At 35.8% G+C, this 25,441-nt stretch overlaps 1 protein-coding gene across 3 annotated transcripts in view; it reads left to right on the plus strand.

The window, feature by feature from the left end:
* CFAP20DC (CFAP20 domain containing) overlaps positions 1–25,441 on the plus strand; it is a 246,910-nt gene that overhangs the window by 140,373 nt on the left and 81,096 nt on the right. For 2 of the 3 annotated variants that reach the window (XM_019652812.1, XM_019652814.1), the window contains exons 10-12: positions 611–739; positions 2,756–2,878; positions 5,713–6,035. In XM_019652812.1, the coding sequence (XP_019508357.1) occupies positions 611–739; positions 2,756–2,878; positions 5,713–6,035 (575 nt within the window). The remainder of the gene's footprint in view (positions 1–610; positions 740–2,755; positions 2,879–5,712; positions 6,036–25,441) is intronic. The other variant, XM_019652813.1, reaches the window with a different exon arrangement.

Genomic DNA, 25,441 nt, shown 5'->3' on the forward strand with positions numbered 1-25,441 from the left:
AATTACTACTCGCACTAGTAGTAGTGATAAATATCAGGTGCTTCAAAGGGTCGTTGTGACAATTCAGTGAGAAAAAAAATCAGTCAAGTACATCATATTGTGCCAAGAAATTAGGCATTCAGTAAATATTAAGGACTGCTATGAATATTATTGTTATTACAGTATTAAATTACACTTAAGAATTCTTCTTTAGGTATGGTATGAGTTTTCCAGCGTGCTTTTGGAAACTACCGTCTAAGTTCTTCTTGCATTATTCTTAACTTAGCTTCCTCTTTTAAAGGAAGAAATGAAATTTCTATATTGGCTGTCAATTTCATTTTTTATATTTTTAATATAGCATGTAACGTGATTAACATTAATCAAATTACTTATAGCTCCCTATAAGATTGTATTACATGAATGCAATGTATTAGTAATTTTGAAAGCCTGATACAATCCTAATATTGGAATAGGAATAAACACCTATTTTCTGTGAAGGAACAAGTTTTTTATACATCTTTATATAATGTCAGAATGATACATGAACATTCTCATTATAGCTATAATTGTATTTACTGAGTTATTTCAAACCATATAGTACTCTCTGTTCTGGCTTTTTGTTCTTGGATAGAAAATGTACCAGCCAATCTGCATATTATGCAGCCACATCCCCCTCAAGAAACATCAGCAGATAAGAATAATAATAGGAGAAGATTACGGTTAAACAGCACCAGCAGAGAAAGGACAGAGGCACCCAGCGGTATGGCACTGATTCAATACTATCTTATATCTGTGTATTATTCAGAGCAATGGAATCTCTCTCTGCAGGTTGTAAATTTCAGAGGATTATGAACCAATTCATTTCAAATATAAATGTCTGTTCTACAGGGATTATGGAAATCAAATTTTCTGCAAAAGCGTTGCTCTAGAGCCCTAAGAGAGATATGTTGGATTAAATAGACAGTACCACAGGACTCCCGACTTCTACTCTCAAAGGCCAAATAAGCTTATTGTTTTTTTTTAAATGGTCCAAATTTGATAGAGCACGTTCCTGCCTGCAGACTTTACTAAATTTGAACTTAACTCATAATTTTTTTGTTTCATTTATATTTCTTCTTTTTAAATTGGGCCCTTTTCAGATTGTTTTTGTATTTGCTGCCTCTCCCTTTGGACTCCTTCCCATCTGATATAATACAGGTTAAAATTTCAACTCTTTGCAACCAGTAAAGCATTAGACAAACATAGGTGGCTGTTAAGGGATTCTTTTAAGTAATGGATTTGAAGCATGTTTGTGTAGATTTGTATATACATGCATTAACCTATCCCGAATCAAGCCCAAAAGGTACCATGTACACATCTGTTAGCGTAAAATCTCAAAAATGTAGGATTCTTGGGTAGGCCAAAATTCAACTTGCTATGTTTCATGTTATTTTTATAAAATAGTGGATAGAAAAATTAATTCTGCTGTAATGCCTGTGCCCATTTTCTAAGGGCGCTGATGGAAAGAGCTTGGTTTAGAAGAGTCGAGTTCAGTAGGAATTGTAATTTAAAGAAAACACTCTGTTTTGTGGGGAACCAAAAGAAAAAATATAAGACCCTTTAAAAGTTATATGGGTTTTGGAATTCCTTTTATTGCATATTGTAAAACTTAAATCTAAAATGTCCCCATGCAAATATCCAGGAATTTTAAGATGAACATCTGCAAAAATGCAGCTGAGTTCTTCTTAAAGCAGTCTACTGAAAAAACAAAAACTGCATATAATCTATAGTGTCACTTCTAACTTGCTTTACAGTAATCATATAGAAAAGTATACCAAATTAATACCATTCTTCAAAGATTAGTTTTTGTAAACAGAAATAGATACAGAGATACAGAGAAAAAACTGATGGCTGCTAGATGGGAGGGAGTTAGGGGGAGGGGGAGAAGGTGAAGGGATTAGAAAGTACAAATTGGTAGTCACATTAAGGTCATGGGGATGTGAAATGCAGTATGGAGAATATAACCAAAAATATTGTAAAGATCATGTAAGGTGCAGATGGGTACTGGACTGATCAGGGGGATCATGTCATAGATTGTGTAGATGCCTGACCACTGCACTGCACACCTGAAGCTTATGTAGAACAATATATATTTTTTTTTTTAGCTGAGCTATCCTGCCACCTGTTGGCAGCTCAGTGGCAGCTCAGCCCGGGCCGGACTCGAACCGCTGTTGCTCAGAGCTCAAACCTTTGAGCAAGCTCTTAACCAACTGAGCCACTCAGCCGGCCCGATGTAGAACAATATTGAATGTCAACTATAATTAAATATATATACCAGGGGTGCCCAAAAAATGTATACAAGCAGACACTTTTGTCAGCGTTGCTCAAGGAGTAGTGTGCCATAATCAGAAGTGTCTGGACGCTGATGGTAACCACTTTGAGCACCTCTTGTAATTGCAGAAGTCAAACGAGACTTGTAGTCATCTTTTGTTATTGGCATATATTGAGTCTTACAATTTTAATAGGTTTTTTTCTTTCTTAAAATGTGTATACATTTTTTGGCACCATGTGTGTGTGTGTGTTGTCACGGGATGTGGAGTATAACATAGGGAAGATAGTCAATGGTATAGTGACTGCTTTATAAGATGTCAAAGGGGTAGTAGACTGGAAGGGTAGTACAATATAATGTGTAATCATTATATTGTTTTATATACCTGAAACTAATAATTAAAAAAGTAAAGAAATTAATATAAATATCAAAAAAGTGATATAGTGGAAAATATTTATTCTAATAAAGGCAATTCTTCAGGAAATAACAGGAATGAAGATAAAGCAACAAGTGCTCTCATCACCAGGTCCCAGCAAAGAGTAGAGACACCGAACCCCAGCAGTCCAGCACCTCAGTCTTCTGATCAAGCAGGTTTGCACCATTCTTATGCCATAATTGTTAATTACTAATAAGGTATAAATACGTTAAATGCCTCAAACCCAGTCATTTTGAAAAGTCATGGCGCAGTCATTTGCTAAAATATCATTTTTTGTAAATCTCCTTTTAACCTCAATTTTATGTTATACTTTCATGGACAAAAGAGAATTTTTGTTTTCGAGTTTTAATGCACAAATTGTCCTGTTCAAAATGAAAGTTTAAAACTTTGAATTTTTCACATGACATTGTCACCCGGCCCCAAAGATTATCTGTTGTCGCATTTCTCCAGTCCTCCTTATAATGGAGATGATTGGATTGTAGAGCATTGAACCCAGCAACGTATCTTGCTGCGCAGGTGTAGTACTTTTACAAAGGCAAATTGTTTTAGAGCAAGGAAAAAAGGAAAATAAATTAAAAGTGTTTGTAGTTTGTCAGTCTTATTTATGCAACGTTGAAACCTTCATTAAAATGTTAGGCACAATTAGTGTCTCTAGCATAAATCTGACTGTAGAAAAACTAATTAGATGTTTAGGTGATCATTCTTGCATTTATCTTGTTTGCTGCAATATTGTGATTACACAGTAATTTACATATTTTCCTAAGAAAACACACCAAATTATTCATTACAATTGATATGGAAATTTGTGAGGTAAAACTACAAGTTCCAGAAAAGCATGTGGTAGTGAGATAATTAGTTTGTTTGGTATAAAAACACTCCTTTTACTTTGACTTTTTGACAGTTAATAATATGTTTGACAAAAGGTCATACAAGTTGTTTAATTGCATAATGAAGAGACCAGTATCTTTTCCTCCATTTTTTTTACACCTCCATGAACATAATGCAACATAATTGTTTTTGTCATAGTTTTCAACCTCTATTAAAGCACCTACTTTGTTTACAAAGCACTGCTATGTGCTTAGCACCATGCAAAAGGTTTGCTCTCCTAAAGAGGACAGCCCAGTGAATCGATGCATCTCACCTGCCCCAGCTGCACTGACTCAGGCCTTTCCACGTCCCCTGGGAAGGTGGTCAGGTGAAGTGTATTCAGCCTGCCATTGGCCATTTACCTACAGACTCTGTCCCTGAAATTGTGAAAGCCTTGTTCCTAAAAGTCTTTCTTGGAGAAATGTATACTTTTGCCCTTTTTATAGGTAAGTTATGTTACATAATGATACTCTTAGGTGAAGAAACAGATGAATACAATTGTGATGAATACAATTTTATTTGTGCGATCAATGTCATTTTTATTAAAGGCCTTTTTGTTTGCTTATTGCTTATATGCTTTTGTAGTATAGGCTTTAGAGTCGAGTTAGCAAATCTTGGATATCTCTTGGATACATTTCTTGTGATGATAAATATGGGATTCAAGAGTCAGAGGTAAAGTTACCATGTCCACATTGTGGTTCTGCAGAACAGATTCTTGTAAGATTTTCACTATTGGTGTAATGCAGCAAAAAGTAAGTTTCAAGGAAAATAGACTACACTGAGAAAATGCTCAACTTTTTTCTGCTGTCATTCTGAAGAAGAAAGTAACCATGCTTTAAATAATATTCATTATATAGATTTATCATTTCTAGTTTGCCTAGATCATAAAGTTATAAATTCTATCTCAATGTTGAATAGAAGATTCTAATTTTTTTAAGTTTTTATAAAAATGCATCTCAGTGGTAGTATACAGTATATATAAAGAAAAGTAATGCCATGCAAAAATATTTTCATATTAAAACATTCTCTCCTAAAATTAAACATAAAGGTCTTTTTCACCAGCAGAAAACACCAGTCACATTAACAAATATTTCTCCGAATTTACTATTACTTGAAAAGTCTACTCAGTTTAGTCTGTGAATTGTCCTGTTTCAATCAGAATGGACAGAAAAGGCTGTCAACCTTTTTGTGGCTTCCTCTCCTCCATGATTTATAATCTGAACAATGCCCAGATACTCTGTTTAAAGAAGTGTGTTAAGGGCCGGCTGAGTGGCGCGTTGGTTAAGAACTGGCTTGGGATGCCAGAGGGCACCGGTTTGGATCCCACATATGAGGGCCGGTGACACTGCCCTCTACAGCTAAGATGCTGAAAAACAGCTCAACCTGAAGCTGGGCTGCCGTGGGTCGCCGGCGATGGCGTAGGCTGCAGTCCCCTGCTGCAGTGGGCTGCCATAAGCTACCGTGTGTAGCAGGCAGCCAGCGTGAACGACCAGCAGCCACTGTGAGCGGCTGTCCAGAGGCCAGCAACTGATCGGCCTCGTCTGGGAAGAGCGCAATGATGATGCCAACTTGGGCCAGTGAAGCAACATCCTCCACAACTAGACTGAAGAACAAAACAACAGCAATTTGTCTGTTTCCCTTCCCTGATTCCCCAGCGCTGTTCCCCTACCCCAATTCCCCAGTAAAATCTTTAAAAAAAAAAGAAGTGTGTTAAGTACTCTCTCCTTCGGCAGTTAAAAGAAGATATTAGTAAGTCAGACCCTTTTAAATTTGGAAGTCCCCCCCCACCCTGGAATGTTAAATTAATGAGACTGTGCTATAAAGAACTTGCTGCAAAACAGGTGATAATTGTTAGAGACATAAATTTCCTGGCCAGTGTTTCAGCTCAAATGGTGAGGAAGTTCATGTGAGTTGTCCGTAGCTACGATCTAGATCGTATAGGCACCAATCTATGGGTTAAATGTTTGGCAGGTGACAAGGTGGTGGATAAATTGCCTTCCTTGGCTTTTGCATTATTTAATATATCTCTGTTTCAACAACAAGAAATTTTAATCAGACTGCCTGCCTGAACTTACACTTATGGAACACTACTCTAATTTTTGTCATCTTTCCCAAATGTCAGATGAATGGATATTTCCCGAAAATGACGGTCACATTGCCCATTTGGCGTCCAGCAGACAGTCTTTACTTCTAGATGATGACTCCTGCCACACTTCACAGCTGTGGCCAGAAGCCAGCAAGGAAAATGAACATGACCAACAAGCAGAGGAAACCCAAATGGTTCCAAAGGACATTTTCACTTTTTCGTCAAGACCACGATCAGCACCTCATGGGAAGATTCAGACTATGTCCCCAGAGGGGGGCTCGTTGTTTTTGGATCTAAAAGAGGATACCAGTGTGACCCGCCTGGAGGATGATTATTACGACGGTGACAGCAGCGAAGAGGTAACTGCTTGATGGGTGAAATAGTTTTAAGGCACAGTGGTCCCATTAGCTCCAGGAAGCACTAAAACTAGTTGAAAGAGGGAAATCAACTGCTATTTATAAAACTACAGCAGATTGCAATGTCAGTCAACAATTGCCTCAGGTTGTTATGGTAACTCCAAATTGCTATCTTTTTTTATTAACCGTCAGCCAATTTTATTTTTAATTATAGAAATCAGTTTTTGGTTTGTTTTTGTCTTTTCATTTTAATCTTTGTCTCAGAGAATGAGAAATAACATGCAGTTTAGTTTTATGATAGCAAAAACCAGTAAAACATTGAGAACACATTGTTCTAGATCTCTGGGGAAAAGGGGTGGCAGTTGCTAAGCATTCTGAATTGACGGTTTTCTGGCTTCCTTAATCCCCTGCCATCTTTTCACCTTACACCTATTAGGACTCATTATTTTCCATATGGTCCCAGAATTTCAAGCCTTGTGACAGTTAAAGTTTAGATAATGAATCATGGATTAGTTCTGGGACTAGCCTTACAGGAGGTTTTTTTTATTGATAATTATTTAGAATACAAACATATCTTATAAATTCATAAAAAGTTTTTAAAAACCAAACTGAATATAGTTCTGAAACAATTATTTAATACTTAATACATTATAACTCTTTCTTCCCCATATAAAATGAATGTATTTGTGAAGTTTCTTTAGCTTTATTCTTTAATGATAGGTATTAATATTATCTAGAAAACAAGTATTTCAAAAGCCAATTTAAGTTATGGTTTAACCAAATTATACAAGTCATTTCAATGTAGAAATTATACAAATAATTAGAAAAATTTGTTGTGTGCGCTTACAAAGCTTTGTTCTAATAATTATAACTGACCAAGAACCCCGGCTTTGGACAGTGGGATGTAGATCGAATCCATAGCTCCTCTCTTCAGAGCCAGTTGAGAATATGGTCAGATTGTTCAGGAAGTGATTATGGTCTTTTGCAACTTTTAATGAGTTTCTGTAGCCAAGTACATGGTAAGATCCTTTTTTCTTAATATCCTTGCTTCTGAGTGTGGTGAAACTATTCGTCCTACCAAACATAAACCTCCTACAGACCCCTCTGTGCATAAATAGAACATTTGATACCAGCATTTTAAATGTTGCTATGGACATCTTTGTCCCTTTCACCCTGGATAACCTTAAGCTATAAAACTATAAAATGGACATTTCTATCTAGTATTGTTGCCATCCCAGCTGTCAGTTCTTCTACAGTATGATGAATTGGCTAATCTGATCAATTAATTCATACCATTTCATTAATGGGATAGTCCCATTCTCTTCCCATGTGCACAGCACCATCTTTCTTACCTAACCCAAAAGAATTACTATGATGGTAGAAATTTCATGGCTGGTGGGAAATGGTAATTCTCTGGAAAACTTTCAGGGAAGTATTATGGGGAAAGTGCCCTTTAAATAAGACCACGTGAGGAACTTACCACTTCCATCTATACAAAGAATAAGCCTTGAGAAGAAGCAATAGAGCTTCATGGGAAAAATGAAGAATGCTCGTTCTGAATATTTTAATTTGTTATTTATGAGCTTTATTTTGCTACTAGCTACTCTACTTCTGGCATTCTTCAACGTTTATTATGCAGCCATGTACTTAATACGAACTACATAAAATTGAAAATAAATTTATCATGCATTACACAAGCTCTGACTGGCATAGCTACCTGGTCACCCCTGTGCCATGACCATCAGAATGACCAGTAGCATATGGCTAGAGTCTATAGTGGGACCATCTCATTGCTAACACCTGCCCTGGCCTACTTTTAGTTGGAGCCTGCTAAAAGTGGCAGCCAGACAGAGAGGCAGAAACCTAACCATATTATGCAAGCTTTGGGGTTTGCAGTTAGAGACAAAAGCAATATATAAACTAAAATGCAAAAATACGACCAAAAAAATGCTGAGCTATATAAACAAGTTCTAGAATTTATAATGATCATTTCTATGTCAAATTGGTTTGTTTGAGGGGGTTGTAAATTCTTTTCCAATAGGATTACTTCTCCCATTTATTAACTATACTGGGGGTGCCAAAAAAAATGTATACACGTGACTTGTATTCATCTTTTGTTATTAGTGTATATTATTACAATTTTAATACAGTTTTTTCCTTTCTTAAAATGTGGATACATTTTTTTAGCACCCTCTGTATAAATCAATGGAAAATTGGATTACAAATTTAACATGCTTATTTATATATTATATTGTCTTTGAAGAAAAATCAGTTTAGTTGATTAAGGTATCCTTACTATTATTGGATTGTCGGAAAAGTCATGACTCATTTTTGCAACGAAAAACAGAAAAAATATGTCATGACTTTTCTGACAACCCAATAGTTGCATTATTTTAGAATATTATATCCTTAGAGTAACATAACTATATTTAATGAAAACATAATGTCATGTTATAAATAACGATCGATGAATGAGTAATAATTACATAACTTATTATGCTTGAAGTTTGAAACTTGTAGTTAAAAGCCTTGATTTGATTTTAGTCCATTGAGTATTTTTAAAGGGAAATTAGATATATTCAATAGCATATAAACTAGGAAAAATTAAATCATGTTATTATGATAGAGGAAAGGCACATTTGGTAATAAAGACTAATTAAAATAAGCTTTAAGTGATACATTGTCTGTGTAATTTAAATTGCTAATAATTAATTAACATCTGAGATCTTCATTAGTGTGAGAGCCTCAAAAGAATAAATTTTTTTGTATATGCTCTTGTCTTAGTTTTTGCTTTAGTATGTATTTTATTTCTTAGGCAGTCATATGTACTAATACTCCTGATAATTAATTTTGAAGTTATACGTTTTATTTGAAAAGCACAGTATGGAAATATATTTTGTGGAGAGCTATAAAATCAAGACTGCCATATAAGTGAATTATCTTAGGAAAGCTATTAAAACAGCGCGTTTTACACTATTACAGCATCTGAAAGAAAAAAAGCATATTACTGTTAACTCTGTTTTGTATCTTAGGTCATTATTCTCAATGTGGCTTCTAGTATATACATCTGGTTTGCAACTTAACATAGTTAGCTTTATATTAATATTTTATTACTCCCCTAATTTAATTTTTCATTTACCAATACTGTCATTTTTTCCCCCCAAACTCTGGCTGTGTATCCTATACTAAGGCAGACTTTTGTAAAGACAGGTAATCTGTCTTATATAACAGTCCAATTTGGAACATTAGAGCCAAAAATTATGCATATTTGGACATGAATTATGTGGACTGACTACCCATAGTGTTCAAGTTAGGTAGGAAGCCTCCAGATCTCTTCATCTAGCTTTGTGGAGGCCTAAAGGACAAATTACAAACAACAGATTAAAAGGACCATTTTATAGTCCTTCCTCTCAGTTTCCTCGGTTTTGCTGCTCTCAAGGTATTTTTTAGCACTCAGTAGTTAAGCTATTTCATTTCATTTTCTTCTTCCTGATAGCATATATTTCTATAAACCATTCACCCCTGCATACTTAACTAGTGATTTTGAGTTACTTTCTCACACACAATAGAGATGATATTTACTCCACCTGAAGCTGCTTATATTTCTGTGTAGCCTTTAAAACTTTTAATATCAATTTATGTGTTGGAAAAAATATGGAAGGACTTTATTTTGAATATATTGCCTTACATTTTTATTCCTGTGTATTATGAAATGCAATATAACATACTATCTAAACCTACCAGGCAAATTTAATATTATTCTGTGTAATTCTTTTAGGCTATTCACATCTACATGTCTTTATTGTTATCTTTTGAAGCTCTATTCTTCTCTGAAAAAGTCCCAGGTCCCTTGGTTCCTGTGATTTGGCTCTTCATGATTATAGGCAGATAAAGATGATTATAAAACTCTTGTCTGCATAGAATAACATTCTATGACTTTTGCTAAAAGATAAACATCTTGCAGATAATATTTGATGTGGATAGGAGTTTTCACAAGAAGTCTTTAAAGTGTCATCAGTTAAAAGAGCATAAAGTCTAACTTATAGAAAAATATGTTTTTGTCTTGAATCTTTAAAGTGGTCTCATCATTTCCTCCAAATAGTTACATGATGTTTTCCCTTTCCATAAAGTCCCTGTAACTTCCTCTATGATTTGTGCACGTGTGACACATCATTAGCCACAGATAAAGATGCTTACAAAAATAATTTGCCCAACCCCTTTTAATATCAAACATGCTACAGGTAGTTCCTTGTTAGAAAGTCACATCTTCCTTTCATTTTATTTGCTTATAAACTAGTGAAATGCATTTTAAGACACCACTGTCAGTTAGCTTTGCCACCTGGAGAAAACTGTATTACTTTAATAGTTTTATATAAAATTCATGAGGTAGAAGTAGAAATACTTCTTGAGGATGGTTGTTAGTGAAGATGTTTAAGATATATTTGAATGGTCAATCTTGTTATCATCAGAGAAGAAATGATTTTTTTTCATTCTCTTGTGACTTTAGCCACATTTATGCAAATAATTGTGCTCTTTCGTTGACATTGGAAATATATATATCTGTATCATCTCTGTCGTCTGCTAGTCCAACTAAAAGACACTGTCAGCTCACATATTTAGTCACTGAAACATTGGACAGAAGTAAAAACCCCTGCTGACTGGAGCTCAATTACAAATTCAAAACTGCCATCAAAGTGTGTTTGGAATATTGCAGATGTCTTTTGTTACAGAACTTTTAAGAATGTTATATAAGACATTATTCACAGTGAGCTGAATTTAAAAATCAATTGAAATAGAAATAACTATGATCATCCACTGCTACAAAGGCTAAAGCAGGGTTCTCTCCTGACTCACTCAACATGAAAGTTGCGATACAAAGAGCGTGGGTTCCATCTGCTCCAAGTAGATGGCCCTCAAGAGTCATTAAAATTATCTTTTTTAAAATTACAGCTCAGCAAGAGCAATCCATTTTGTGCATCCAGAACTCATTGTCCAAATGCCCATCTGCATGTCTTTTAAGAAACGTCGTTCCGCAGACGAGCTGCTGGCTCTGTGGGGAAATCTTCCCCACCTTAGCATACATATGCTGTGCTACAGTTAATCAGGCGATCTCTATTGATGTTCCCGGCACTGGGGTATGAGGGAATATTTAACAAACAAATGTTTCTCAGCCCAGAAGACAAACAGTTCAAGAGATTTGGGACTTTTAACAAAATATATTAAGTTAAATCAAAAGCATTTTGTACTTGTTCTTCTGAGAAACTGATGAACAAATGATTGGAATGTGAAAGTGGCTTGACAATTTCTTTACTCCTCTGACAAATTATATGCAATTGCTGTACAGGTGTTCAGTAGCTAAACCATAAACCAAAGGGAAAAGCAGGCGTTGTTTTTTTCAATCAGATCATAGTAAGCGAACTTCTTATGCATATAACAAATGTATGTTATATAGAAAAAATTAATCCCGAAACATGTTGAGCCCAAATGAATTACATACGTGAGACCAATCAACATCATCTATAACTGTATCATCTATTTTAGTAAGGCAAAAACATTGCTAAAGAAAGGAATAGGGTTTTACCAGTGTACCACTCCTAGGAAATACTATACTATTTTTTATTCTGCATTTATTTCCTCTCTAAAGTAGAGAGCTGACCCAACTTAAATCAAAATATTAGTCTCATATATCATCTTGCCTTGCTCATTTATCCTAATTCTCCTTTCAGAATCTGGGATAAACCAGATTTAGTGGTTCTGGGGCAGCCAAAATAAGCAAGCCTTTTATATGTTCTCCAGATTCTCCAGTTATTTGTGTTTTCATATATTTAAAATAGCATGGAAGCATATTACCGTGGAAATGCAATACAACCCAGAGAAGACTCACCAGAGAGCACAGCTAAATCTGTCCACTGCTTGGCCCGTCTCCACGTCTTGGCCTATCACATTAGGAAAAATGTGAGATGAATGCTCATATACATACTCATGAATATTTCTGTGTAAATAATCACTGCACATGTCAAGCAAAAAGACATTTTACACCTGAGTGAACTATTGGAAGGAAGGAAAGGCTGTACTCTGACCCAACAACACAGGTGGAAAAAATAGGCTTCCTAGCAAATGGATTGATTTTTAAAGTATTTTTTAAATGATGTAGCGAACATCTGGTTTTCCATGCATTCCTCTAAGTTCTCATAATAATACATCTGAAACTTTTACAATGGCATTTACTGCCTTCTACCTTACGGAATTATTACTTTGTAGGTATCTATCTATCTCTCTGCTATTAGACTTTATACCTTTTGAGGGCAGTGTCCTCGTTCTTCTTACCTGTGTATGTTAACTTAGTGCCTAGAAAATGCCTTACACGTAGCAGGAACTTGATAAACATTTATTGAATGTTTATTGCAAAGGCTCTTAATTTCTGCCTATGTCATATACAAAATGCAGTCTCAAAGTGATCCACAGATTTGGACCTAAAGAGTCATAAATTATACCTTTTTCACTTAACTGGCCTACTTTTAGGGCCAATCTTTTTTCGATCCACAGTATGTCTTTATATTTTTATTATGAAAATATGATGGAAATAAGTTAAGTAGCAGGTGTTTTGGTTACAGAAATCCCACTGCCAATTGTGTATAACAATTATAGGAAATTAAGCTTGAATTAAAAAAAAAGTTGGAAAAGATAGAACAGCCAGACTCAATTAAAAAAAAAAAAGAATATCCTACTTCCACCAATACCTTCTCAGAGCTAAAGCTTGACAGGGGATGTTTATATTCTCTGTTTACCTTCTCTAAGCAAGATGAAATTTTTACTCTTTTTTTGTCTCTATGCAACAGAAATTGCAAACATCACCACTCCATTCCCTAGTAATTTAGAACACCAGGCATTTTTTAAGTCTCTGGAATGCTCTCCAGTTTTCCACCCAAAGGCAGGGTTCTTCAACCATAAGAATATTTTCAGGGTTCCCAGAACAATAGTGAAGGACAAGCTCACCCAGTTAGTGGTGTACAGCAGAGAGGGTTGCCCGGTGCCTGCAGAGCTGTTGCAAGTGCAGAAGTATTCTCACCCTTCTTTAGACACAAAATAAGAGACCATGGATTGACACCCCTCACCATCTTTACCCTATCTGAGACTCTGAAAAAATAACTTGTACCATCATTTATTAATACATATGTTTCAGAAAAAATAACGTGCACCATCATTTATTAAGACATATATGTTTCAGAAGATCAGGCCAAAATAGACAAAGAAAATTAGGCCCATAATGAATACCAAGAAGAAATGTTCATAAAAGATCGTGAGATACTCTTCAGTTTTCATTCTTCATGACAGATAGGCAAGCTATGTCTTAGGAGAGGTTATAAGACCTGAGTGTACCCTTCTTGAGAACCCTGTTGTCTGCTAATCCCACCTACTTCCTACATAAGGGAAAATTATGACATGACAGGATCAGGGATCTCAGACTCCACGTAAGAGCTTTCCAGAGTCACTGTATACAACATACTCTGCCTTCTACAGAGCTCCCAAGCCAGCCGGGTCTGTCCATCATCACCACCATTGCCTTAACACAGCCACCTCAGCATTTCTAATCATAACAATTTAACCGTCTCCTAAGTGACCTCCCTTTCTACTGTCTCCATAGACACTCTCGACAACCCACAAACAATATTCACACAAACCCATGCCTCCAATTTTATGCCACTGTGGCATTCCCCTGCATCAAATCATTCTCTGATTCCTCAGTGTCCTTTGGGAAAAATCCATTGGATGTTCAGGATTCAGTTCTGATCTCCCATTATATTCCCAACATCTGCAGTGCAGGGAGCAATACTCAGCCCATGGTGAGGAAGAAAGAAGGAGAGGCAGAATAATGATAGATGGACACACAGATGGATAGATTCCTTCCAGTTAAAGGTTTGAGAAGATGTGGTACATATATACAATGGCCATATATATACTCGACCATAAAAAAAAAAAAGAATGAAATCTTAACATTTGCCACAACATGGATGAACCTAAAGGGTATTATGTTAAGTGAAATAAGTCAGACTGAGAAAGACAAATACCATATGATCTCTTAAAAACAAAATAGGTGAACAAACAAAACAGAAGCAAATTCATAGATACAGAGAACATTTTGATGGTTGCCAGGAGGGAGGGGGTTGACAGGGCTGGGTGAAAAAGGTCAAGAGATTAAGAAGTACAAATTGGTAGTTACAAAATAATCACTGGGATGTAAAGTACAGTATAGGGGATATAATCAATAATATTGTAATAACTATAGTGTCAGAGAGGTTCTTGGCTTATGGGGGGATCATTTTGTAAGGTATATAAATGTCTAATCACTAGGCTGTATACCTGAAACTAATATAATATTGAATGTCAACTGTAATTGAAAAATGAAAAAAAAAATTTTTAAGAAAAAAGGAAGACTGGAGGGAAAGGAGGGAGGGGAGAGTGATATCCTAAAATCAGGATAAGTATCAGTTATTTTGTCCTTTGTAGCAGTATTGGACAATAATGTCCTTTTGTTGTCAACGTGAGATATAGGTATAAAATGGAAAACAATTTTTGATATGCTGAAAAACTCATAAATTTTATTTATATCAAACCTTTTTTAATGAAATTTATTTATTTTCAAAAAAAAAAAAAAGGTTTGATAAATTCCTCTCGTCCTGTGCCCAACCTTGATTGAGCAGGCTCTCTCACCTTCACATATACATCTCCTCTACAAAAAGGGAAATTTCACCTTAGGTAGTGATCTGTGTGGTGAATGTGTATGATGGCTAAACATTCAGGAAGAAACTGAGCAGTTTAATCAGCCACTCAAATATTTTGTTTAAAAATGCCAAACTTTGGAAATATATGGATGTTTGATTCTGTGTGGCTATAAAGGGAAGGCTAGGGGAATAGCTTACTGAAACTGAATGTAAGATATTCATTCTCAGATATCAAATAATGTCTCTAAAATGTACTCTCTTTTTTATTGATATTTTTTGTTCTTAGTTTATCGTTTTAGCATCCATTTATTATATACTTTAATAGATAAGACAAATTGGAAAAATCTACCATAGCAAGTTCAAGCAATGATCATACTAGTTTTTTCTTTAAATTTATTATTTTATAGCAGAAAAATCTACCAACTGAAATAGCACTATATTTCTTGTTTCCATTATTTACTTTCATGGCCATTGATTTTATGTTTGTAATTTCTCCTTTCTCAAATTTTAAAATTTAAACTTTTGTTTTCCTAGGGGCAATCTCAGAACTATATACTTGTAAAATCCTAGCTGTCACACTCAGCTTTCCAAATAATTATATTTAATGAGGTTTATATCTTGTGGGAAAAAAATACTTTTTATAATTGAAATTTTCATATAAGAAGAATATTTCACCAAGCATGTTTTATTATCCACTGCTCTTGAACAACAAAACTGCCCTACAATAACATAAAGCAAAAATACTTTGATAGGCCCACTTATTTTTAGGATAGCATTTCCCTGCTTAAATAAACTAAAAACCAGAAGTTCTAGTTCTTTCTTTTCCCATGGAGTAACCTTATCAGGAAATAAAAGTATACAATTCTTAGATGTTTTTTGTAATTTCCTATGAATCCTCTTTTTTTAGACATTCTTTGCAATGAATATATTTGAGTGACTATTTCTTAAACGTTCTCTTGTTACTAGGTGGTAAAAAATATACCTTACCCAGACCACAGACAGACATTGCAGGGCATCTTAGCAAATGATTTCTATCTCTTTACATTGCTGTCTTTAGTTACTTATATTTCTATTGCAGAATAAACCAAAATATATTACATATTTTGGTTTATTATATATTAGTATAGATTACATATTAAATATTTTGGTTTATTCATAGAATATATGAACTTATTAAAAAATTGTACTCACCACGTTTCGGCTCAAAATGGTTTTCACTTTATTCCCTTGTGTAGGGTGACCACAGTGTCCAGGGTCCTCCTGGTCCAACAGCTGGTCTCTCACAGTTAACTCAGGTAACATTAGAGAGCATGCTGGGGAAGGCTGCAAGGCAGACAAGTGAAGGATACCTAAGAAGTGCCTACACAGAAGCAGGAGCACCAGAAAGCCAGAATTCCTTGGCAAAGCAGATAGATAGAAACAACTTTCAAACAAGTTTGGTGACGACACCATGCCTGTCTCCCCCTGGAAAGAGGAGTGAATGCTCTGAGAAAACTCCAGATCCCATTATCAAAGCAGCCCATCAAGTGCTAGCTTCATTAAACAAAACCTTCCTAAAGGAAATCTCAGGGGAAAAGCTGAAACTGATTCCAGAAGTGTCTGTAAGTGGTTTTACTCTGGTTTACATATGCAGGCAGTACATCCTGCTGTGTACTGTCCTGTTCCACTTTGCACACATTTTCAGCAGTATCTATTTTTCATCATTTGTGTAATCAGTAATGTATTTTCTTTCCTATTCAGATGTGTTTGAACTCAGTAACAGCAGCTGTTAAAGAGTATTGCACATCCCAACGATAATAGAATGCCTCATGTTTTTAATGAGAAAGATAATTATCATAATAGTTATTTTTTATTTCCCAGTTACTTCTCATTATTTTAGTTATCACTCCCTGCAAATTATAAATGAAGATCTTATTTTTGAGCCAAAGGCTTGCCAGTAAAATTGACAGATTTTCAATAACAGTCTACATTAGGAGCCATAAAAACATCATTATTCTCTTCACTTTCTGGTCTCTTTGCAGCAGTTCCCCCAAATAATAAATGATATGAGTGAAGGTTAACAGTAAAACAGTGTCATTGAATAAATCCCTGGGCTAGTTTGGTGGCTATATTCTTGTCCATCAGATTGATTTTTTTCTCCCTGTGTAAGTACTTTTCTTCCTTCAATTCCCCCATAGCTGCACTTAGAAACTAGAGGCTATGCAGAACAAATGGCACTTATATTCCATTTTTTTTAAACATTAAAGATTTTTCTTATTTGTCACGCCCTAAGTATTCCATATGTGTTACAATGGAAAGCTTTGGTTCAATTATGTTCTAAACAATTTGGAGTGAGTTGATTATTACCTAGCACAGGAATATATATATATATATATATATATATATATATATATCATCATCATCAACAGAATAGAAACAGCTAATATTTCTTAAACATTTACTGTGGGCCAGTCATTATACCAAGCCTTTTTCCATGAAGTATTTCGTGTAATCCTCACAGTGACCCTGAGAAGTGGAGACTATTATCCTCCCCATTTTTCAGATGAGGAAACTGAAGTTCAGAACAGTTATGTAGTTTATTCAAGGAGAACAGTTAGTTGGGGAGTTACAGCTTGAACCTAGATTTTCTGAGCCTAGAACTACTGCCTGTGTCCACCACGCTGTTTTGCACAAATATGTGCTAAGTCATAAAAGTGATGGCCTCTTCAAGAAACACCTGAAGATAAAACTGAAATGTATTTTCCTCTTTATTTCACACGCATGTGTGCATAGGTGTGTGCGCACATAAGAAAATAGTAAATCACTTAACCTAGTGAAAATGGATTTGTTTTATGGTCATTTAGGATGAAAGTGGTCAATAGTATTGTGGCTTGTTTTTGATTTATGAAATTATTTCTAAAACAAATGTTCTTGTTGTACCTAACTATAACTTTTTCTTTGGTTGTGCTAATAATAGAAATACAGTCAAAAACTAACCATACAGATTTAGTCTGCAACGCTGCTTCACTTGACTGCAGCCATACTGGACTGCCGAAAACAGAGCCAAAGCAAGTCTTGGGGAAGCACTCGACTCCATTTCCCCCCTCCTTTCTTTGCCACCACCTTCCACTAGGCAGAATCTATCGTCCTATACCTCCAAAAGCTTGTTTATGTCCAATCATTTTCTCTTTCTGTAGAAGTAAAACCAATCAGCTTGGGAACTTCAGGCACAATTGGACTTTAAGTACCTGGCCACTTAGCAAAGTACACTGCCTAAAAAAATAGTGCTCTCTGATAATACTATGGAATAGTGAACGGAGCACAGAGACCAAAGTTTGGGGGAAAGCAGGGACTTTCCCTCACCTATTCTCTTCATTTAAGGGGATTTTAGGAGAAGAGTTTCCAGAAACCATTTGGGTTGTTTCAGAAGACCCTTCTTACCACTGCGCACTGCAGACAACACAGCGCAAACCTGGCACGTGTCTTGCTCACACTGAGCCCTCTGAGATATTACTATTCCATTTTAGAGCTAAGGAGACTGCCAGAGCAAGCACATCAAAGGGTTTCACCCCTTTGGGAAAGGAGCTTTATTTTGATGAGGGGATAAAGACACAAAGGCATTGCTTCCTGTTTGTGCAGACAGGTTTGACCTCAGTGTCAAAATTCAGACTAATAAAATTTGATCTCTAACAACCCACATGATCGCTACAATCTATGGCTCACATTTGTGGATGTGATCATCTCAGTTTAATAGGATATAAAATTGTTGAAGACATAGGCAGTCTGCCCCATTCCAAAGTGAATTTACCATGGAAATGGAGTGTTCTCCCTGAGACACCATTTAAAAAAGAAGTTCATGGTCATAGTGGAAGGATTCTAATAATCGACATTATATACACTTGATGTTTGCAGGTAAGAATCTGTGGAAACAAGTTTCCTCAAAAGAATGTTGCTTACTAACTCCACAAAGGGATTTCACCCCAGATTCCAGAAGCCCATAGGGGTGGCTTTTCTGTAATGACTTTACTAAGATTTAATTCATGTAATATAGAATTTAGCCCTTTTTTTAGTATACTCACAGAGTTGTGCAACCATCACTACTATCCAATTTTATATAATTTTCATCACCCCAAAAGCAACTCCATACCCATTAAGAGTCACTCCCCATTCCTCCTCTCCTACTAAATGTTTGGCAACCACCAATCTGCTTTTTTGTATCTATAGATTTGCCTATTCTGGATATTTTATATAAATGGAATCATACAATATATGGCCTTTGTGTCTGACTTCTTTCATTTAGCATAGTGTTTTCAAGGTTCATCCGTATGTAGCAATGCATTGCTTTTTAGGCCTGTATAATAATTAATTATATGGATATGCTATATTTGCTTATTCATTTATCAGTTGATAGACATTTGGTTTTTCACTTTGGGGCAATTTTGAATGATGCTTCTTTGAACATTCATGTGCAAGGTTTTGTGTGGATATATATTTTCAGTTCTCTTGAGTATATACCTAGGAATAGAATTGCTGGTTCATATGGAAGTTTATGTTTAACTTTTGAGAAACTGCCAAACTGTTTTCCAAAGTGCATATGGCTTTACATTTCCACCAGTAGTGTGTATGTGTGTCTGGGGGGGGGGGGGGGGTGAGGAATGGTCCAATTTCTCCATATCCTAAGGCAACACTTATTATTGTCTGTCTTTTTTATTTAAGCAATACTAGTATGTGTGAAATGGTATCTCATTGTGGTTTTGGTTTGCATTTCTGTAACAACTAAAGTGTTGAGCATCTTTTCGTGTGCCTGTTAGCCTTTTGTATATATCCTTTGGAGAAATGCCTATTCAAACCAAACTTTACCTATTTTTGAATTGGATTATTTGTTTTGTTGTTCAGTTGTAGGAGTTTGGATGCGAGTTCCTTGTCAGATATATGATAGACAAATATTTTCTCCCATGCTGTAAGTTGCCTTTTCAGTTTTTGATGGTATCCTTTGAAGCACAAAAGTTTTTAATTTTAATGAATTTCAGTTTATCTATTTTTGTTGTCTGTTGCTTGTGCTTTTGGTATTATATCTAAGAAAACATTGCCTAATCCAAGGTCACAAACATTTACTCCTAAGTTTTCTTCTAAGAGTTTTATAAATTTAGCTCTTAAATTCAGTCCTTTGATCTATTTTGAGTTAATTTTTTTATGTGTTGGAAAATCCAAATACATTTTTTTTTGCATGTGGATATCCAGTTGTGCCAGCACTATTGGTTGAAAGACTATTTTTTCTCCATGGAATTGTCTTGTCACCCTTTTTGAAAATCAGTTCACTGTACACGTCAGAGTTTATTTCTGACCTCTCAATTCTATTCTATTTATATGTCTGTTCTTATGCAGTACCACACTATCTTGATTACTATAGTTTTATAGTAGGCTTTGAAATCAGGAAGTTTGAGTTCTCCAACTTTATTCTTCCTTGTTTTGATTGTTTTTCCTATGCTGGCTCCCTTGCATTTGCATATGAATGTGAGGGTCTGCTTGTCAATTTCTGCAAAAAAAAAAGCAGCTGGTATTTTGAAGGGATCGTGTTGACTCTATAGATCAATTTGGGGAATATTACCATCTTAACAATAGTAAGTCTTTTAATTCATGGGATGTCTTTCCATAGTGTTTTTAATTCTTTCAGCAATGTTCTGTAGTTTTCAGTGTACAAGTCTTACGCTTCCTCTCTGAAATTTATTCTTAAGTATTTTATTCTTTTGAAGCTATTGTGATGCAGTTATTTTTTTAATTTCATTTTTGATTTGTTCATTGCTAGTGTGTAGAAATACAATTGATTTTTATATTGATTTTGTATCTTGAAACCTTGCTAAACATTTTTTCTAACAGTGTTTTTGTGAATTCCTTAAGATACTCTATATACAAGATCATGTCATTGCAAATAGAGATAGTTCTACTTCCTTTCCAATCTAAATCTTATCTTTCTTTTTCTTACCTAATTGCCTCCATAGATGGATTTAATTTGAATGAAAAACTTTTCTTTCTTTCAAGATATTTAAGATTTAATACCTTGACTAGTGTGCCCCGATACTGACTTCTAACACAGACATGGTGGGCTCAGTCAGTCCTAGAATGGTTCTACTGGTACAGCTCATAAAACATACTGACGCCAGAAGAAAATTTTGAGATTTATCCTGGGACTAGAAGTCCATCTAATACTAATAGGAATGCAGGTGTGAATTACCTTGGCTGGCTAGCATTGTAGTCCATGTGTGTAGAGCACTGATACATGTATGGCGATTTCTGCCACCTAAGCTGGGTCTCTAAAATAAAGGACCTCCAGCTGATGGGATACAGCTATTCTGGTTCTACTTCTGGATAAGTAAGAGCATCTCTCTTCTGTTAACATCTATCAAGCCAGGCATTCTCCCAGATGCTAGAGATGCATTGACCAAGACAGATAAGCCCCTCTTCTATGGGGGCCTATTCTGTTGGGAAATACAGACAATAAAAAACAAGTACATAAATTTATTGTAAACTCTGATAAAGGTGTGGGAATTAAAAAACAGGGTGATAAAATAGAGTGGCAGTTTGGGCAGAATGGTGGGTACTTTAGGTATTATCTGACTGAGTAGGTGACGTTTGAGCTGAGATCTAACGTTTAGGAAGAAGCCAGCCATGTAAAGAACCTGGGTATAGTGTTTTAGGCATCAGAACAATAGTTAGGAAGCTCCTGAAATGGGCATTTTTGTAGCTGGGACATATGAGCAGGGCAGAAGTAGAAGAGGATGAGGGCAGAGAGGTAAACAGAGCCCAGATCACATAATGTCAGGAAGACCATGGTCAGGAGGGTGGCCTTGATTCCAGCTCTTTGAAAGGTTTTCATTTACGTTCAAAAAGTTTCCTCTAGCTGTGTCAAGAATGGATAGAAGCAGGGAAAGGAGATGAGACATGACTGCGAGAGTTCAGAGTGGAGATGAGGAGACATGGCAGATCACTGGCATATTCGGGAGGTAGGACTGACAGGATATAAGGAAGAGGAAACAGGAGGAATCGAGGATGACTCTTAGGTTTGGACCTTGAACAACCATGCAGATAGTCATGTCATTTACTGGGTGGCAGATCTGAGCCATCCACTTAGCCATCAAGGTACTGCAATCAGGAATGGTAGGTGGATAGAGCCCTGAAAATCTGAGCTCTTGCAAAGTGCCAATGTGAAACAGCTTTATGACAAGGGAAAATGAAAGGCTTTTACAAAAACAGGATAACTGTCTCTTTAATCCCCCCAGTATGGAAGGGTACTAGTAATTCTTAAGGGGTGCTTACTGAAATGGATTTGGTAACTGCTTGGTAAACTCCTTCCTTGCAATGTTTTACTCATATTTTAATAGAGTTCTCAATTATTAAGTTCAAATCTTTTTAATTAAGAAAGAAGTCCAGCCCTCTGGGTAATATTGCAACCATGTAGATAGCTGGTAATTAAAATTCTCCACATGTATAACTGCCTGGAAACAGCTTTGAATGAGTCATTTTAAACCTACAAATGTCATTTTGTGCATCATTAAACAAATAAATAAAAAAAAGTTGTATCTAACAGGCTTTGTGACTCCAGAAAAACTTTGAGCTTATTGAAGAATGGTTATTTTCATAAGAAAGACAAATATGCTACCAATTACAAATTTAGGTATTCTCTTCAGAAAAAAAAAAAGATGTGACTTTTTTACAGCATAAGAAATTGTAAAATGAATTATATAATTTTTGAGTTTAATTTTCACATTTCCATTTTGGAAAATCAAAACTGAATTATGGAAGGACACTTTTAAAGATATTTTAGGTATAATGTAAGAAATGTTTTTATTCCTTTAATTGTCAAGCATTTGCCTTTGGATAATGAAAAAGGATTAGTTCCACTGCCTCCCTGATGAACTTGAGCCCAGTATTAGAGTAGGACATATCTATCATCATATTTTTGTAAGAAATAAAAGTTAACTATTCTATACAATTTGTGCTCTACAAAGTTAGAGGAAAGTGAATTTGTAAATTATTTTAGAATTTTAAAAACATTGGTCTATTATATAAAATTCTGCATTTTCTAGGGTATATAAATGTTCTTTGTTCAAGGGGAAGCCATCTGTTTTTCTTTGACTTTGCAACTCAAGTATGCCTTTGCAGCTGTCTTTCCAACAATACTCCATTGTTTGAAGAATTCTTAAATGCCTTTCTGACCCCAGACTTGCTTCAGCTACAATACTGCATTGTTGCAAAACACCTGTTTGGGGGTTAGGTTGCCCTGTGTGTTACACATACACCTGTCTCCCTGCCCTAATAGTGCAGGTTCTCTCAGGGGTGACCCCCTCCGTCAGCAGCTCTCACCACAGGTGCCCACAGGCATTGTGCTTCCCTGGGCCACCTGCTATGCAGCCTTCCCCTTTGTCACCCTCCGGCCTTCCCCAAACAGGGCCCTATGTCAAGTGTATCTACATTTTCATTCTTCAAAACCAGGACGTCAAGAGCAGTGGACTCCCATGGTTCAGAGCACCAACTCAAATCAGACACACTGGATTTGAGTTCTGGCTTTGTTGCTTTTTCCTTATGTGACCTTGGACACATTTCTTAACCTCTTTGAGCCTCGGTTACCTTATCTATAAACTCAGAGGAAATAATAATACTCATTCCATAGGGTTGTTGTAAATATTAAATGAGATAGTACATGTAGAACACTTAGCCCATAATCTGACAGGATATTTTCTTCTACCTATTTCTGAGTAGTTAGAAATGTAATTGGTATACCTAGCATTCCAAAACAAATGAAACCTTTTCATATTCAATAAAATCCAGAAACTAGTTATAGGTACTGTTCAATAAGCACTACCTATATGTGCTTCTTGTCCTCTGTTAATAGTCGAATCACGTGTTCACATAAGAGCGAATTAATTGGTCACTTCTGCCAGGTAACACATTGGTATTTTCTCAGGGTTACGTTGAAGAGAGAAAAATATCTAGAAGCAAGACATAGTATCTCTCCAGTCATTCCCCATAGACCACCCTCTCTGTGCCTACCATGTTCCCAGAGCTACACAAATAGGTGCGTAGCTTCACGGTTGATGGAGTGAATGGAACTTGGCAGGACTAGTAGCATTTCCTAAACCATAATGTTAATGATGGTAAGAACGTTTCATTTATTAAATTGGACACTCCTGCCAATTAATAACCTTTGGAAAAGAGTCTGATATTTGAAGTTTTCTCAAAACTGCATTCTTTTCTGTCTCTGAAAAAACAGGGTCATTATCTCAGTTCTATCTGCCAGTGTACTGCTGGGCGTATTGCTGAAGCTACAGAACTTGGCAATTGAATACCACGTGTGCTACCAGTAAAAGTATTTGCATTAAGCATAGAAATTTCCCAGGTGGAGCTTGCCCCTAACCCTCTGCCTTGTTTTTGAATATTTTTTAGCCCATACACCTGCTGAGTGGTTTGTTCCTTTCCCTTTCTTTATACCTAGCATCCAATTTAGTTGTTGACCAAGGTAAAATGGTCTAGAGCAGCGGTTCTCAACCTTCCTAATGCCGCGACCCCTTAATACAGTTCCTCATGTTGTGGTGACCCCCAACCATAAAATTATTTTCGNAAACTCCCAACCATTAGCTTGTCCTCATCTGTGTCTGATGACGAATCACTGTCTACATATATTGCCTCCTCCTCAGCGGGAAATGCAAGTAAAAAAAATCTACAACCACTGTATAAGATACACCCAGTTTTTAGACCCCAACTTTTTCAAAAAAGTGTGCGTATTATACATGGGGAAATACAGTACCTCTGTAAGTCAGAATTCTCTGCCATGAGATGCTATTATTAAATTTAAGATAGTTATTGAATAAAAGATTTTGGAGTGACAACTTGGTCATTAGTTTTCAATAGTACAAATTAAGTTAAGGAATCAGGTATTCAGGCTGAGTTATATTGCCTACTATTATTTTAACTGAATATTTTTATTTACCTTTCTATCTATTCATGTCTGCGATCCTTACTACAAAAAGTTTCCACTGGTTATGTTTTTTTTGTTTTCTAACAAGTAAAAATCATTATAAATGTGACTCTTATTAATTGTGTTCCTTTTTACTCCTTGTGTCATTGGTTCTGTTTTATGGAAACATGAGCCAACATGGAAAGGGCCAGTCTATGTAGTCTAAGTGACGGCTGAGTGACAAATGAGATAGGGTCCTGTAACCTTTTCTCTTCTCCAGAGGTTGGAGTAAGTCATTTTGGAATAAGGGGGTTGAGGACAGGTGTAAATAGAATTAATGGTATAAAATTAAGAAAATGGAAATTTGGCTGAATATCAGTACTGCGATGTTTAGAGAGTTATGGAAATGACTCTGAAAGTAAATAGGCTTTTTNTCCTAATGCCGCGACCCCTTAATACAGTTCCTCATGTTGTGGTGACCCCCAACCATAAAATTATTTTCGTTGCTACTCTATAACTATAATTTTGCTACTGTTATGAATCGTAATGTAAGTATCATTTTGTTTTCCAATGGTCTTAGGCGACCCCTGTGAAAGGGTCGTTCAACCCCCAAAGGGGTTGCAACCCACAGGTTGAGAGCCACTGGTCTAGAGTATAGAGTATGTTAAAACAATTTAAAATGGAATTATGGTCCACAGTTTGGGTGATGATATAGAATTGCAGAAGTCATCAGCACATTTTGATGTCTCCATTTC

The sequence above is a fragment of the Hipposideros armiger genome, unplaced genomic scaffold, assembly GCF_001890085.2.
Source record: "Hipposideros armiger isolate ML-2016 unplaced genomic scaffold, ASM189008v1 scaffold_187, whole genome shotgun sequence".
In the NCBI taxonomy this organism is placed as follows: Eukaryota; Metazoa; Chordata; class Mammalia; order Chiroptera; family Hipposideridae; genus Hipposideros; species Hipposideros armiger.